The sequence below is a fragment of the Bubalus kerabau genome, chromosome 2 (genome assembly GCF_029407905.1).
Source record: "Bubalus kerabau isolate K-KA32 ecotype Philippines breed swamp buffalo chromosome 2, PCC_UOA_SB_1v2, whole genome shotgun sequence".
NCBI classification, from domain to species: Eukaryota; Metazoa; Chordata; class Mammalia; order Artiodactyla; family Bovidae; genus Bubalus; species Bubalus kerabau.
The window spans coordinates 177123817-177139547 of record NC_073625.1 but is presented as its reverse complement, the minus strand read 5'-3'; the positions used below and the strand labels follow the sequence as shown (position 1 = coordinate 177139547).

The 15731-nt window shown below is 37.9% G+C and overlaps 1 protein-coding gene across 8 annotated transcripts in view; it reads left to right on the top strand.

Moving 5' to 3' along the window:
* Positions 1-15731, top strand: part of ARMC8 (armadillo repeat containing 8) — a 110342-nt gene that overhangs the window by 36984 nt on the left and 57627 nt on the right. For all 8 annotated transcript variants that reach the window (XM_055569579.1, XM_055569578.1, XM_055569573.1 and 5 more), the window contains 4 exons: positions 7502-7573; positions 8920-9062; positions 9167-9264; positions 12561-12653. In XM_055569579.1, coding sequence (XP_055425554.1) covers positions 7502-7573; positions 8920-9062; positions 9167-9264; positions 12561-12653 — 406 coding nt within the window. The remainder of the gene's footprint in view (positions 1-7501; positions 7574-8919; positions 9063-9166; positions 9265-12560; positions 12654-15731) is intronic.

Here is a 15731-nt window from a genome sequence, read left to right as displayed (position 1 = left end):
TTCCTGAGAGTTACTTGTTTAAAACTTTGTATCCTGAGACAGTTTAGTCTGGTTAAAAGAGTAGCAAGATTTTCCAGACATTATGAGAACAAATTGACATAGTTTTGTGTCCAGATATTTAAGCTGTTTATATATGTATGTTATATTAACTTTGGACATAAAAAATAGTGGAATATTTGTACGCATATGTGTATATATATCTTTTCATATTTATAAGCCACTTAACTGTATGCCTGCATATTCATAATGTTCTAACACATTTTTTATGTTCTTTGGCATGATTACATATATTAAAAATATTTATTAATGTACTGTAAAAATATTTTGGCATTTATTAGTGCAGTTATTACATTGCACTTTTCATTTTTGGAGAATGTAAGGTGATTTGTGATCATATATTGAGAAGACAGAGTTAAATACAGCTCTTAATTTCTGAACTAGTATTTATACAAATCAAAACTGTAGCTGATACCCCTTACATTCCAAAAATATACACCTCAGAGTAATTTGTTTATAAGAATGAACTAAATTACCGTCAGTTCTTAATTTTGTTCAGTTTATACATACAGTAGAGAGAAGGAAATGGCAACCCACTCCAGTGTTCTTGCCTGGAGAATCCCAGGGATGGGGGAGCCTGGTGGGCTGCCGTCTCTGGGGTCGCACAGAGTCGGACACGACTGAAGCGACTTAGCAGCAGCAGCAGCAGCAGTTGCATAATAAATGCCTTGAGTTGAAGTTCACTCTAAGTCTCAAGTGCCTGCTGAATCAAAGCCTTATATTAAAAATAACTTTAGTTTGAATAATAGATCATCATTATCTAATCCTTTTAAAATTGACAGTTTACATGCGGTAATGGTGATTCTAATTGGAATATGAAGACTCTCATTCCTTAACCATATTGGTTATCAGAATGCTTATTGTACTTGGATATTCGGATATTACATTCTCCAGAAAGAACATCATAGCAATTATTATTACAGGGTCAGAACAGTGAGTATGTTTGTAATTTTTCAAGTCCAAATAATTTTGTTAGTGTGTTTACCCTGTTACCTTATTGTAGCTACCCACAAATATGTATTTTTTTCCTTATGTCTTGTAAAAAGTTAGTTTTCATAAATTGGTCAGACTTTATACTGAGATTGTAGTTTTCCATATCTACTGTACTTTTTGGCTGCTGCTGCTGCTAAGTGGCTTCAGTCATGTCCGACTGTGTGCGACCCACCAGGCTCCCCTGTCCCTGGGATTCTCCAGGCAAGAACACTGGAGTGGGTTGCCATTTCCTTCTCCAATGCATGAAAGTGAAAAGTGAAAGGGAAGTCGCTCAGTCGTGTCTGACTCTTAGCGACCCCATGGACTGCAGCCTACCAGGCTCCTCCGCCCATGGGATTTTCCAGGCAAGAGTACTGGAGTGGGGTGCCATTGCCTTCTCCCACTTTTTGGCTATTTCACACTAATTAGATCAAGAATGAATGTACATATTCTAAATAAGAGCTGCTTTCAGGTAAGTGAAAAGTCATACTGGTTCAGAGTGAAAATGACATCATTGATCTTTAGTTTTTGGCTCTAGCCTTCAATGATTTTAAAGATAATTTTCTATTTTTAGATGCTAATTAGGTTTTCAGTTAAAATTTATGCTATTTTGACTTTTTAGGAATACATATGCTCATACTTGATTGACGTAGACTTTGTTTTCCAACGGGTCTAGATTCCAATTATTATTATTATTATTTTGCTTTTTCTACTATTTTAATGGCAACATGTGGTTTTATTTTCTCTCTTGGTTTTGATCACATATCATAATACTCTGGTTTACATGTATGCTATAGTAGGCATTATATATGTTGCTTTCATATTCAAGATCTTTTTCTCTACCACACTAAAAATTATTCACCAAAAGAGCAAAGAAAGGGATTTGAAAGATTAGCCTCCATGTAAAAGTGGCCACAATTTGAGTCTACTTATTAGTGGGCAAGTTTAAGATTTAAGCTAGATGTTAGCTGAAAATGTTCCCTGACAAATGTGTTTCTATAACATCTTAATATTGGCTGCTTTTCTCCCATCCTCAAAGAGTAGACTGTCCCCAAGGCTTGCATTTTAGCTTTTCTATCTGGATATTCTTATCTTCAAAGATAATTCAGTATGTATAAAGTCAAGATAGATCCTTGTCTTGCTAAGGGAATTATTCTCCAAGCTTTCTGTGTTCCCTGCACCCAGGCACCCAGACTTGAAGTAGTCATTTAAGACATGTCATATGTCACTTTCTCTCTGCTTATAAAATCATCTTGTTAACTGCTTCCTTAAAATGTCCTCTCTATTAATGATTCCTGTGGCTGCTACTTAGTCAGTCTCATATAACCGGATACCTGGGTGGAGTAATTCCTGTAACAAACCCTGAGTGCCAATCAGGTGCTAGGTAGGCATTGTGCATTGTGCATGTGGTCGCTGCTCTGGGGAATGTCTAATGCAGGAACCAGATAGCTAAAGAGATAGTTCACCACAGTCTGATTAGTGAATGCTGTGGTAATGATAAGCACAGGGGGTCTTGGGGCCACAAAGGAAGGGCATCAGCCATTTAATTGCCACTCTTGGCTCTAGAATTATTGTATTCCAATCTGTTCCACATTCAGCTTATCCTCCTTTGTCATTGCTTCCTTCATGTCCTTTTTCTGATCAAGACCATGATTTCTCTTAAATTCATCTCCCTTTAGTTTGTCTCTTCTCCCTGTCACTTTTCTAACTTTGTTCCAGGCTTAATGTTCCCACCTTAAAGGGAATCTTCTTTTCAGTCCTGGCTCCTACGTACTGCCCCAGAAATATGCCATATTCCATTTCCAATATGATCCCCTTTGCCCTCCTCATCCACTTATCTAAATCCTAGCCATTTCCTAGGCTAGTTCATCTTAGTTTCTATCATTGCCTCAAAACCTGTTAAGCTTGTCTTATCTCCTTTTCTCAACCCTCTAAGCACACTGTTTATAAAATGTCACTGCCTTAGTGATTAGTTGTTAGTGTTACTTTTGTCTCCTCAAGAAGATTGTAAACTCTTCAGGTCAGGCATCTCATTATGTGATACTTTTGTATCCTTATAGAGCCTTGCACAGTGCTGAGTGCCGCCCCCCCCAAAAAAAAATCATTGAATTTCAGTAGTGTATAAGCAGGACATTCCCCTCCCACCATCAGTATTAAAGACTGGCGGACATGAGATTATATTTTTTTGATCTACTAGTAAAAGGATGTCTTTGACTAAAAGACAGGCTTTTATTTTATGTAAATTGAAAGACAGAAGAAAAAAGAAATACATTTACTGAGTTCTTTTGTCTTTTCAGTCAGTTTGTTCTGAATGCCTGATATGCTGGAGGTGATGGAAAAAAACACTTGGCATAAAAGACATGGGTTGAGAATGGCTCTGTTATTTATTATGGGGCTCTGAGAAGTGCCCCAAACCTGAGTCTTAGCTTCCTCATCTGTAAAATGGGGTTAATATTACTTAAGGTTGTGATGAAGATTAAATAATAGGTATGGAATGCTTTGTAAACTTCAGAGCAATGTATAAATCTTGCATAGTTTTGTTGTGCTCCCATCTTTATAATTGTGAGTTTCTAGTTTACAAAAATATGGATTTCTGTATGGTACGTTTTGTGATCTATTGATAGTAATTTCTCTGATATTTCCAGATCATACTGGTTTCTTGCCTCTGAAGAGGAAAAAAGTAATGAGTGTGCTATGATAAAGAGCACTAGAAAGGATACTTACCCAGACCTGGGAGTTGTCAGGGCATGCTTCCTGGAGAATGACACTGACATATAAGCTCAGACCTGAAAGACGAGTAAAGTTAGCCAAGGAATGATATAGGGAGGGGATGATAAGGAAATGAGAGAGAGAATAGCTACACTCTGGAAACTGAAAGAAGCTTCATTTGGCCGGCTCTGAAATTGAATCTAACACTGTACTTAGGTCTGCTAAAAATGAGTATATGTGTTGATTATTGTCTCTTGCAGTTTTTAACTCTTTCATAGAAATGATCTTCTGGTATCCTTTTATATTAATGACTAAATATAATTTATTTGCAGGGCATTAACATCTCTTCTTTAGTATAGATAATATTTACTTATTAGAACTAGAGCAAGAATTGTTTTCTTTAGACGTTGGTCCATTTAATTATTTTTAAATTTATCTATTTATTCATTTTTTGGCTATACTGAGCCTTCGTTGTTGCACTCAGGCTTTTCCCTAGTTGTGGCGAGCGGGGACTACTCTTCGTCACAGTGCGTGGGCTGCTCATCGCAGTGGCCTCTGTTGCTGATCACAGGCTCTAGGTGCAGAGGCTTCCGTCGTGGCAGCACGCAGGCTCAGTAGTTGTGGCGCATGGGCTTGGTTGCCCCATGGCATGCAGGATCTTCCCAGACCAGGGGTTGAACCCATGTCTGCTGTATTGGCTGGCGGAGTCTCAACCACTGGACCACCAGAGAAGCCCCATTGGTATGTTTTATTAATTGTGTTCTCTTTAGTCTGCAGTTACTCTATAACTACCAGCTCCCTCCTTCATGTCCATTTTTCAAACTAGTAAGGAAATTGGAAAATTGGTTTTGGAGGAGTTTTGTTTGCTTTTGTCTATAAAAACATTTACTCTGGCATGGTTTCAGATATTTGGGTTGTATTTATAAGGTTAGGGACACTCATTTCTGCTCAGTTTAGGAAGAATGGGGAGAAATCTGGGAAAATGTTAGAATTAGAAATTCCATAATAGAAAGCCTCTAGAATGGCTCCTGGCAAAAATAAACTTTCAGTAAGCTACCGGATGCATGAATGTGCTGCGTTAGTATAGGCAGAACACATTAAGAGAAGAAAGAAAATGACAGACTGCTAGGTTAGAGTCTATAAGCTGACAATTGGGAAGTAAGTCTCTAAGAAAACAGCAGGCATCTATAAGGAAGCAGGAGCCTAGATGTACAGTCTCTTATTAACTATGTTTTGCTCAGTGAAGCTTGATATCACATGAATTTTAAAAGCTTGGTTAAAACCATAGTAAGCTTCATTCAGTTTAGTCCTCATGAGCAAACAAACGAACAAAATACTCCTGCTTATCCACTATAAATCATATGGAAGATCTCAGGGATATTCTAGAGAGAGAGAGAAGGCCTTCAAGCACTGAGCTAAAGGAAGAAGGCTAACAAGTACAGTGTTTGGCTCAAGACTTGTGAAAATGCTATTCAAAGCCTTATGGGGAGAATCAGCTTTCAGCAGACCACCACATCATAACAGCACTTTCTTGTAATAATCAAAAAGGATAATTAAGGAGAGGGGTATTATCGTTACCAGGGTTTTTAATGCTGATGAAATTGGTTGGTATTGGAAACACAAGCTGACAATAACATGAAGTCATTGATTTTAATAACTCCCTCTCCACCCCCACCCCCCAACCCTACCCCCTGGTTTTCTATCCTGTTTTTCTATAAGATCATAGTTTGCCAATTACAGGACTTTTTTAGGAGTATAACTTTAATGGTTGGCAAAAAATTTCTATATGTTGTAGAGCTCTGCCACCTAAAAGAGAAGTTAGGAGAGATGCTCAGCAAGTATTTTGGCATATGAAAGAAAGATAACTTATAATGTTTCAATATGTTAGTGCTTAAGCATGATCATGTTAGAAAACTCAAATGAGGTATGAAAGCAAGAGCTGAAACTGTGGACTAATATTGGTGTGGTATTGATGACCCCATCTACCATAAGTGCCACTTATTTGATTTTCAAAATGAAGTAACTTTTAATAAAAAGTATAATCTCCCTTTTATTTACAAGGCAGGTACAATACTGAAAAGTACAGTTTTCTTGAAGATTGTGCAAAAACTGCTTTCTGTTTTAAAACTATGGCCAGAAATTTCCAGACACCTTCATAAACTTCTGAAGTGTCCCTGGGAGGCTCTGATGCCTTCTTCCACAAGAAGAAGGTTTGAGAACCATAGTGTTTTTATATTAAGATAGCACTACTGACCTATTACCTTAAGTTTTTTTTTTTTATTAAACATTTTATTAGTACTGGGGTTGCTGCTGCTGCTGCTAAGTCCTTCAGTCGTGTCCGACTCTGTGCGACCCTATAGACGGCAGCCCACCAGGCTCCTCCGTCTCTGGGATTCTCCAGCAAGAATACTGGAGTGGGTTGCCATTTCCTTCTCCAATGAATGCATGCATGCTAAGTTGCTGCAGTCGTGTCCGACTGTGTGCGACCCTATGGACAGCAGCCCGACAGGCTCCTCCATCCACGGGATTCTCTAGGCAAGAATACTGGAGTGGGTTGCCATTTCCTTCTCCAAGTACTGGGCTTATTTTGAGCTATTTATTTTTTCTCTGCCTGTCCTTTGAGAACAACCATGTGTTTGTAAACCAACTGGTCATTGATAGAGATACTCTTATTGTGGAAAAGAGTTTCACTCCCAGAGAAATGGAGATCTGAGTGTAGCAAGAGTAAAAAATACTGGTGAATAAATGGGAAATATAAAAGATATTTTCTGGGACTTCCCTGGTGGTCCAGTGGCTAAGACTCTGTGCTCCCATTGCAGGGGGCTGCAGTTCAATACCTGTTCAGGGAACTTGATCTCACATGCCACAACTAAGACCTGGTGCAGCCACAAGTAAATATCTTTAAATAAAAGATATTTTCGTATTTTTTAATGTCCTTAAAAGTGACTGTTTAAGCAAAAACTGTACAATATAGAAAATTCCCTGGCTGTCCAGTGGTTAGGACTCTGTACTTTCACTGCAGGGGTCCAATCCCTGGTGGGGAAACTTAAAATCCCACAAACCTCATGATGCAGCCAAAAAAAATAGTACAGTATATCATGTTGTTTCTAACTAGTTTAAAGATGTATAACAGCAGGTCAAAGAATGAATGGGAAGATGGAAGTATGTTTGCAAGGCTCTTATAGTTCACATGAAGTAGGACACTATCCCTTGAAGACTGTGATAAGTTAAAAGGTACATATTGTAAACTGTAAATCTACCACTACAAAACAACAAAACAAAACCCAAAGAGGTACAGCTAGTCAGACAATAAAGGAGATAAAATGGAATCACAGAAATATTCAGTCCAAGGAAGTCAGAAAAACAAGAAAGTAAAATCATGGTCCCTGAAGCAAGGTCAGGTCCATTCCTTGGGCTGGCTGCTTTTACTGCCTACTCCCAGAGCTATGCATGAGAAGAGGCCTGTGTTTCTTTTTATTCAAAGGATTGGTGGCCTTTTTTTTGAAGAACTCGGCTTTCTTTGTATTGAAAGTCTTTTGCTGATTCGCAAGCTGTCTCTTACTCCCCCTCCACTGCCCTCCTGTTTCATAGCCCCAGGTTTGCACAGCCCTGTCTTTGTCCCTTCTGGTTAGCACTGCAAGTGGAGAAGCGTCAGGGTTTTACTTTGTCACTAACATCTGTACTTGACAATCCAAGATGCTGTAAAATAAAGATAAATTAGTATCTCAACACATCTTACCTTTTCTCTTTTCCTTGAATTCAGAGACATGAAAAATGCTGTGATTGGAAACAACAAGCAGAAAGCCAACCTCATTGTTTTAGGAGCTGTTCCAAGGTAAGTTTGCTACCATCCCCTTTTCTGCTGTTCATATGAAGTTTCAGATGTGTTCTCATCCTCAATCATAAGACTCATCTTTTTTCTGTATTGTCTGTCCTACATTTTTTTTTTTAAATAAATGCTTTGAAGTATATGAAGCATCTCTTTAAAAAAAATAAGGTACCAGGGAGTGGAATATATGAATACCTTTTAGAGGTTTGGGAAAATCATTGACCCTGCCATAAAAGGACACGTTGGATAGATAAGCAGTGTACATCAACCTGATTCTTCCCTGTCTCCTCAGAGCTCTAGCAACTTTTATATGATTGGATAATAATTTCTTAGGATTCTCAAAACCTTTTTTAAAATTAAAAAAAAAAAAAAAATTTTTTTTTGACCCTGCTTTTCTAGTTTTAGAATTTGCTGGCATTTAAATTAACATAGAAAGTTTCATGTCTTCTGATGAAGCTATTAAGCTTCTTTTTGGCAGACAGTGACAATTGTTTAACTGCTTCTTTGCCTTTGCTACCCAGAATTAAGTTTTATGTGCAGTTATAAATTTTTCATTCTAAATTTTTAAATGTTTTGGTTTTCTCTCTTCTCTTTTTTCTTTCCTGTCTTTTAATGTAGGATTATTTAATGGTTTTGTTGTTTATATTATAATCAACCATTGGTAACTGTAAAGCTGTCAGCAGCCTTTCTTAGGGGACTAGTGCTCAGTATATATAAATACGCTTTAGGGAGCATGAAGGATGTACCTTAGAACATAAAGGAGATAGTCATATGTTGTAGACAATTGGAATTTGGGGAGTAGTTTTTTGACAGGCTAGCCTAGAATAGAATAGGATCTTTTGATGCCCCAAATAGGAGAACTAGAGAAAGAAGAGAACTTCCCTTGTTTGAAGAACTGCACAAGAACTCTGAGTATTCCCTCTAGGCTAGACGTCTGTGATCTCTGAACTGTAGTAGTGGATATTCAGGGTCCTTAAGATCCACCAGCACTTGGCTTTGGGAGTCTTCATATCTTGGAGTGGCAGATAATGTGGACTGTCGTGCTGGCTGTTTGCACAGACATCACTTGTGGACAACTCTCAGATTTGAAGTTCTGATACACTAAGATTATATGATAATTCTGTTGTTCAAAAAGAAGAAAATCTCTTTTGGTTCTCCGCCCTGCTGATGTTCCTTTATTAAATTAACAGCTTATATAAAGATATGACCATTTCCTAGCAGCCTGTAAACTCACCTACCGTATTTTCAGTGTGTAGGATGTATTGGTAGCCTTTTTCTGTGACATTACTTTTAGCTAATGTTTACTTTTAAGTTTTTTAGTCTCTTCTGTTTATCAAGTTCTTTCTTTTTAGATTATTGTACTTGCTTCAGCAAGAAACCTCAAGCACAGAATTGAAAACTGAATGTGCAGTGGTATTGGGAAGTCTTGCTATGGGTACTGAAAACAATGTTAAGTCTCTACTAGATTGCCATATTATCCCTGCCTTACTGCAAGGTATGTAAGGAAGTCACTTTTATACAGGTAAAAAGTAGAATCAGTTTGCAGCGTTTTAAATATGAGTTGAAAGCATGAGTCTCAAATCTGTTTTCTCTTAACAGGACTACTGTCCCCAGACCTGAAGTTCATTGAAGCTTGCCTCCGATGCCTGCGCACCATCTTCACCAGTCCCGTCACTCCAGAGGAACTACTGTATACAGTGAGTTTTAGGTGTTTTTCAATCATCAACTTACATTTTTACTAACAGCATACTTTTGATTTACTTAGCATCTCATAACTGATCTTAGCTGTGATAACTATGTTATAGAAAAGTCTCAAGAAGTATTTGAATTGCTAATTTGCAAATATCAAATGTTCTAGGCTTTGTAAAGCAGTGAAAGATAGTCCCAGACCTTGAGAAATTTATAAGCTGGGGTTTTTTTGTTGTTTTTTGTTTTGTAAAGACCCTTCTTAATTTCTTAATATGTACACATAAAGGAAACACATTTAATGCACTCACTATAGGTTAAATCTGGTAGAAGAGGCTTTATGGAGAAGGTAGAATTTGACCTGGTCTTGAATAATGGAAAAGATTTCAAAAAGTGTAGAGAAAAGAAGCTGTTCTAGGACGTATCTTTGAAAAAGAGAATATGCAGGATAGTGGACAGAACAGTTTAATGCAGGAAGGGAATCATTGTTCATTTCAGCTGGAGAGGTGAACCAGAAGCACTTGTTAGAGGCTTACTTACCAGGCTAGGATCAGAGAATACATGTGAGAGAATCTAAAGATCTTCAGAGTCATTCATTGATTTTCAAAAACTTCAGGGATTATTAGGGTGTATTTTTATCTGTTGCTTATCTGGGGCTTTCTTAATAAAATTATCAAGGCTAGTATTTTTTAAACTCCCTTACCTACAATTCACAGTAAGAATTATATTTTCCACTGCTACACTGTGTGTGGGGGGTGGGAGGTGGGGGCGCAGAGTGGTGGTGGGAGTATCTTGAGATAGTCTTCACAAAACAATTGCATAAATGTGGTGCCTTCTGACTTCTATTTTATTCTTTTTCATTTTAAAAAATGCTGGTTGTGATTCTCTGAGCTGAGATGTAGAATTATAGTTTCAAAGTGGACACATATGTATCAGAGATCTTGTCCAGGGTCATGTTTTACAAATACTTCAAGAATATAAGTAGTCAGGAGGCACAGGCAAAGCAAGCAGGGAGAGGGACATGTCACGTGCCTCCAGAGTTTGTTTTTCCTACATTAGACACTTGCTCCTCTGGCCTGTAATGATGCCTAAGGTCTGTAAATGAGGCTTGTGGGTCATCGCACACAGCAGGAAGCTAAATTATGAAGCATCTCGAATTTGTACCTCAAGGATTTGTGTAACATTCTTTGGGGAGCCATGCCTCATAAATCCAGACCATTTACTACAGTGGTTCTCAGACTTGAGCAGGCATCAAAATTACCTGGAGAGCTTATTAAACACAGAATCCTGGACCCTACCTCCAGAGTTTCTGATTCAGTCAGTGTGGGATGGGGCCTGAGAATATGCATTTCTAATAAGTTGACTGAACTGGACTGAATAAGTTTACCAATAACTGGTAAACTTTAGTATCTGGTAAACCAGATGCTACTGGTCCATGAACCTCTCTTTGAGAACCACTGGTTTACCGTAAGCCCTTCTAAATTGAGGAAGCATTCTCATAGCATTCTATATAGAACTCTCCATCTGAATATGAGTCTGTTTACTTAAGGATTTCCGATTGTCATTTTTACAAAGAAATTAAGCCAATCACTCCTCTTCTTTACCCTAGAAGTTTTTCCCCAACCCTCAGCCCAGTAATGGGAAGGAATTGACCCTGGTCAACTTATTCAGCTCCTTCCTTCTCTCTCTCTAAATTGATTTCATGATCTACTAATGGATTGTGGTGCATAATTTGGAGAATGCTGTTATATACAAACTTAGCTTCTTTTTGCAAGAAAAATTAAGACACAGGGACTTAAGAGACTTTCATAGGATACCTAAATTATGAAACAATTTTATGCCTCAGAGACCGTGGAGACTGAAAAATGTTGGGTGGGATAATGACAGAGAGTAGTATTTCAGTGTAACTAACTGACATCTGTGGGTAGGATTGTATAGAGACCAGCTGCCATAGCAACTCAGGCACTAAACTAACAAGCACACAATCCTGTTGAAGAGGGCAGAATGTCTAGTTTTAAATTGTTTATAAGATGAGTGACTTTGGGGGAAATTATGTAACTGTTCTTTGCCTTGTTTAATCAACCAGAAACTGCAGATATGTAACACAGCAGCTTGCAGTATCTTAGTTCCCTGGCCAGGGATTGAACGTTGGGCCCACAGTAGTGGACACCCTGAGTCATAACCGCTGGACTGCCAGGAAGTTCCCTCATTTTGTGTTTAAACTGTTTATGACAACACAGGGTTATAACAAGCAAGGGGAAAAGATTCTATTTGTAGGCATCTTCTACAAAAATAGCCTACTGTTTTCCTACTTAGCTTTTATGTGTCTTGGGCATTCTTTTCATACTGAGGGAAACCCCAAACCCTGTTTATCCCAACAGTGGTATTCTTTTACGTTTCCTTCCTTGCTCTCTGTTGTCTTTTGTCAAAGTGTGGTCTGTGGACCAGCAACATCAACCATTAGTTGGGAGATTGATAGAATGCCAAATCATAAGTCGTACTTCAGACCTACAGAATCAGTCTATACATACAAAATATCCCCTGAGAACATACCTGCAATGTGCGTTCATATCTGAAAAGCATTGCTGCAGGACCTACAACAGCATTGACTAGGGCACTCAAGCTAAGTCTCCTTTTCCATCTGTGGTTTGGGCCAAATATCCTCTCATGTTTAAATCATGAAAGAGCAGATTTTTTGAGAGCCCTGAGGCAGATTGGGTGGATTCTTCTTTCTTCTGTACCATCATGTATGTTGTGAAGTGTCAGTAGTAGGCAGAGAGTGGGCTGTAAGTGAGAAGCTGCTATTATATAAACTGTCTTGTCTTGTGAAGACTGAAATTAGCTCACTACAGTTATTAGAAGTGTTAATCTGTTACTGATACTTACCATAACGTCTCAGACTTCAAAATTGTGAACTTTTATTTTAATACAGTAATTCCTCCTTATAAGCTATGTAATAAGTATTTATCTTATTAATTATGTCACATTTTGATTTTGGAATAGATTATGTCAAGTCTTATTAAAATGATTTTGTTTTATTGTGGGGATGTTTATGGGAGAGAGATTGAGAATTTCTTGTTCTTGTATTTTATTATCAAGCATGAAAATTGAAGCCCCTTTCCTTGTCCTTTGCCTAGACAGTTTTGATTACATGTTGCTTTTGTGTTGCTATGTTCCTTAAACAGACTTGATTTACTGTCATTAAGATAAGAGGCTTACATGTGTACCTGTCCTTGGAAATCAGTGTTAAAGACACTCACCAAGTCTGAGTTCCCTGTTGCTCTGCTCTGCTTCCCTTTCACTGCAGGATGCCACGGTGATACCGCACCTCATGGCGCTGCTTAGCAGGTCCCGCTATACCCAGGAGTACATCTGTCAGATCTTCTCACACTGCTGTAAAGTAAGAACCAGGATAACTGTTCTCTATAATGTAAACACTTGTATGCCCTCAGGAGATGTGCCTTCTAGGTATGTCCTCCTGGAGCTAATCTATACACATTTAAGCAGACCTATGTATATAATTTCCCCTCTTTTTTTTTTTTTGACACAAATAGTAACAGACCATACATACTGTTCTGTACCTTGCATTTTTTACTTAACATTTTGAGGGATGTTCCATATCAGTACATAAGGAGCTTCCTCTTTCTTTTTTAAAAAACAGATGAATAGTATTTTATTGTATAGATGTACGATAATTTATTCAACTTTTTTTCTACCATTGGGCATTTAGCTTGTTTCCGGTCTTGTGCAGTCAGTGCTGCAGCAAATACCCTGTATGCAAGACATTTTTATAATTCACAAGCACCCTCATGCCACTAACAGAACTCAGCTTTCTTTTAGCCTGATAAGTAGCATTTGCTAGCTCTGCTCAGGATTATCCATCAGTTTAAATAGTTAACTATAACTAGACTTCAGGAAACATTGTAGCATGTATAAACCCATGTAGCAGTGACAATAGCAATAGCCTGAAATACAGTATTGATTTCCCTACTGATACACTAACAACATGTGTCTTTGAAAACAACTGATCTGATGATCTGTATTGTCATTAATTATAAAAACTTTTTATTTTTGTATTGTTTACATACAAGCCTGAAGTAAGATTTGTAATAGCATTTGAAGACTGATCTACAAATTTGCATATACCAGTATCAATATGAAATAAATTTACATACTTTGGTCAGGGGAGATAAAGAGGTTTCTAAAACGTTTGTGTTCTAAGCTAATCATCATTAAAGTTTTGAAAGTCTCTCCTTGATTTATTAAGAAGCAAAAGAAGGCTAGTAAGAATATTGATTGAAACCCTAACTTCTAAGTTGTTGCCACTTCCTAAGCAGTTATTCAGATTTTGAGACCAATTATTTGGTGTTTAGTTTAGGAACATGAGGGCTTATGTACTTCCTACCTTGAGGAGACTGCTTCACTAACTCCAGGTTCATGCAGGTTGCTTTGGAGAGATTCAAGAGAGACTTAAAAAGAATAGAACAATAGTTCCTCCTCTTTGGTTGGCTCAGCCACTAATTCCTTCATTGTAATTGTTTTTACACAATCCTGTCTACAACCACAGAAGGAAGAGGTTCTTTTGTAACATATTTGCTGCAATTTGGACAAAGAATGTGAGGAATTAAAAGGTACAATATCTTGTAAGTGATGGAGAACAGTATGTACAGAGAATTGCTTTGTGTTTCACCATAATTTCTAAACATAACTCCAAGACTGAAAACAATCTAAATGTCTAACTATCTGTGTATATATGTAGTATTTATATGGGGCCTCCCTGGTGGCTCAGTGGTAAAGAATCCACCTGCCAATGTAGACATCACGGGTTCAATCTCTGGGTTGAGAAGGTCCCCTGGAGAAGGAAACTGGCAACCATTCCAGTTTTCTTGCCTGGGAAATCCCATGGACAGAAGAGTCTGGCAGGCTACAGTCCATGGGGTCACAAAAGAATCAGATACAACTTAGCAACTATACAACAAGTATTTACATATAGTATTTTTTATATATAAATATATAGTATTAGTTTACCATTTGTGTTAAAATGGGGGAAAGAATATACTTGGGTATTTGTTTGTATAGATGTGAAATGTCTTGAAGAGTATAAAATAATCTATAAGTATTAGGTCACCTGAAAGCGGGGACAGATTGGCTGAATACAATGGGAGAGCAGTGAAGTACAGGGAGTAAAGGCAGCCCCCTGCCCACTTAGCTGTTCTGCTGAACATTACCTGTATATAAGTCAGCATGTTAAAATTTGTAAGCCAAGGCTAACTGAGGCTTATCTTCATAATTTATTCTAGTAATGTATTTATTAATAGGTAAGAAAAAAATGGATCAGATTCTTAGAAGACCCTTCTTTTCTTTGGCTTCCCCATCGTAGTCTCCACCACTACCGTTATAATGAATAAGCCAGAGACTCATGTTTCAAATGAGTCAATTCAAATAGAGCATTTAGAGCAGGGCCCCACAGGTAGCAGGTACCCAATAAGGAGTGCCTGTAATTGTAACTGCAGATGCATGGGTGAGAATGAGGTAGGAAAAGAATACACTTCAAGCCTGTGCCCTGGGAATGTCAGTATTTTCAGTTATTATAAAAGCAAGTTTGTACTGTTCTGAGTGGATATATACTGATAAATAATATCAAGAAGTTGTACTCTGGGAATTTGTCCTCATACCCTAAGAATCTGCACTGAGATGTAGCTTTACTAATATTCAACAAAACATTGTTTATAATAGTGAGACATTAGAAACTACTTAAAATATGTAATGGGGGTTTGCATGAGTAAACTGTGGAATATTATGTGGTGATTAGAAGTTAGAAAATATATAGGATCAATTAAACTTCAATTTTTTAAATGTGTGAAAATTAAGACAGAAATTGCTGTTTGTTTGTTTTTTTTAAATACTCTTAATAATAGATACGGAGAAGGCAATGGCACCCCACTCCAGTACTCTTGCCTGGAAGATCCCATGGATGGAGGAGCCTGGAAGGCTGCAGTCCATGAGGTCGCTGAGGGTCGGACACGACTGAGCAATTTCCCTTTCACTTTTCACTTTCATGCATTGGAGAAGGAAATGGCAACCCACTCCAGTGTTCTTGCCTGGAGAATCCCAGGGACGGGGGAGCCTGGTGGGCTGCCGTCTATGGGGTCGCACAGAGTCGGACACGACTGAAGTGACTTAGCAGTAGCAGCAGCAGCAATAATAGATAAAATGTTTAGGAGCCTATAAAATAGAATATGGCTCTTTTACTACTCAGAGGTAAGAAAATGCTAATCTTTCCACTTCAAATGATGGATATTTTGGTCTAAGAAAGAATGAGCATCTGTAAGATCGTTATTAGCTAAACAGTGAATTAGAGAAGCTAGTTTAAGAGCTCTTTTTCTACACTAGGAACTGGTTTCTTCTGTTGAATCCAGACAGATAGCCTACTTTTTGATGCTACACTTTTATCTCCTAAATAATGATAAACATGAAA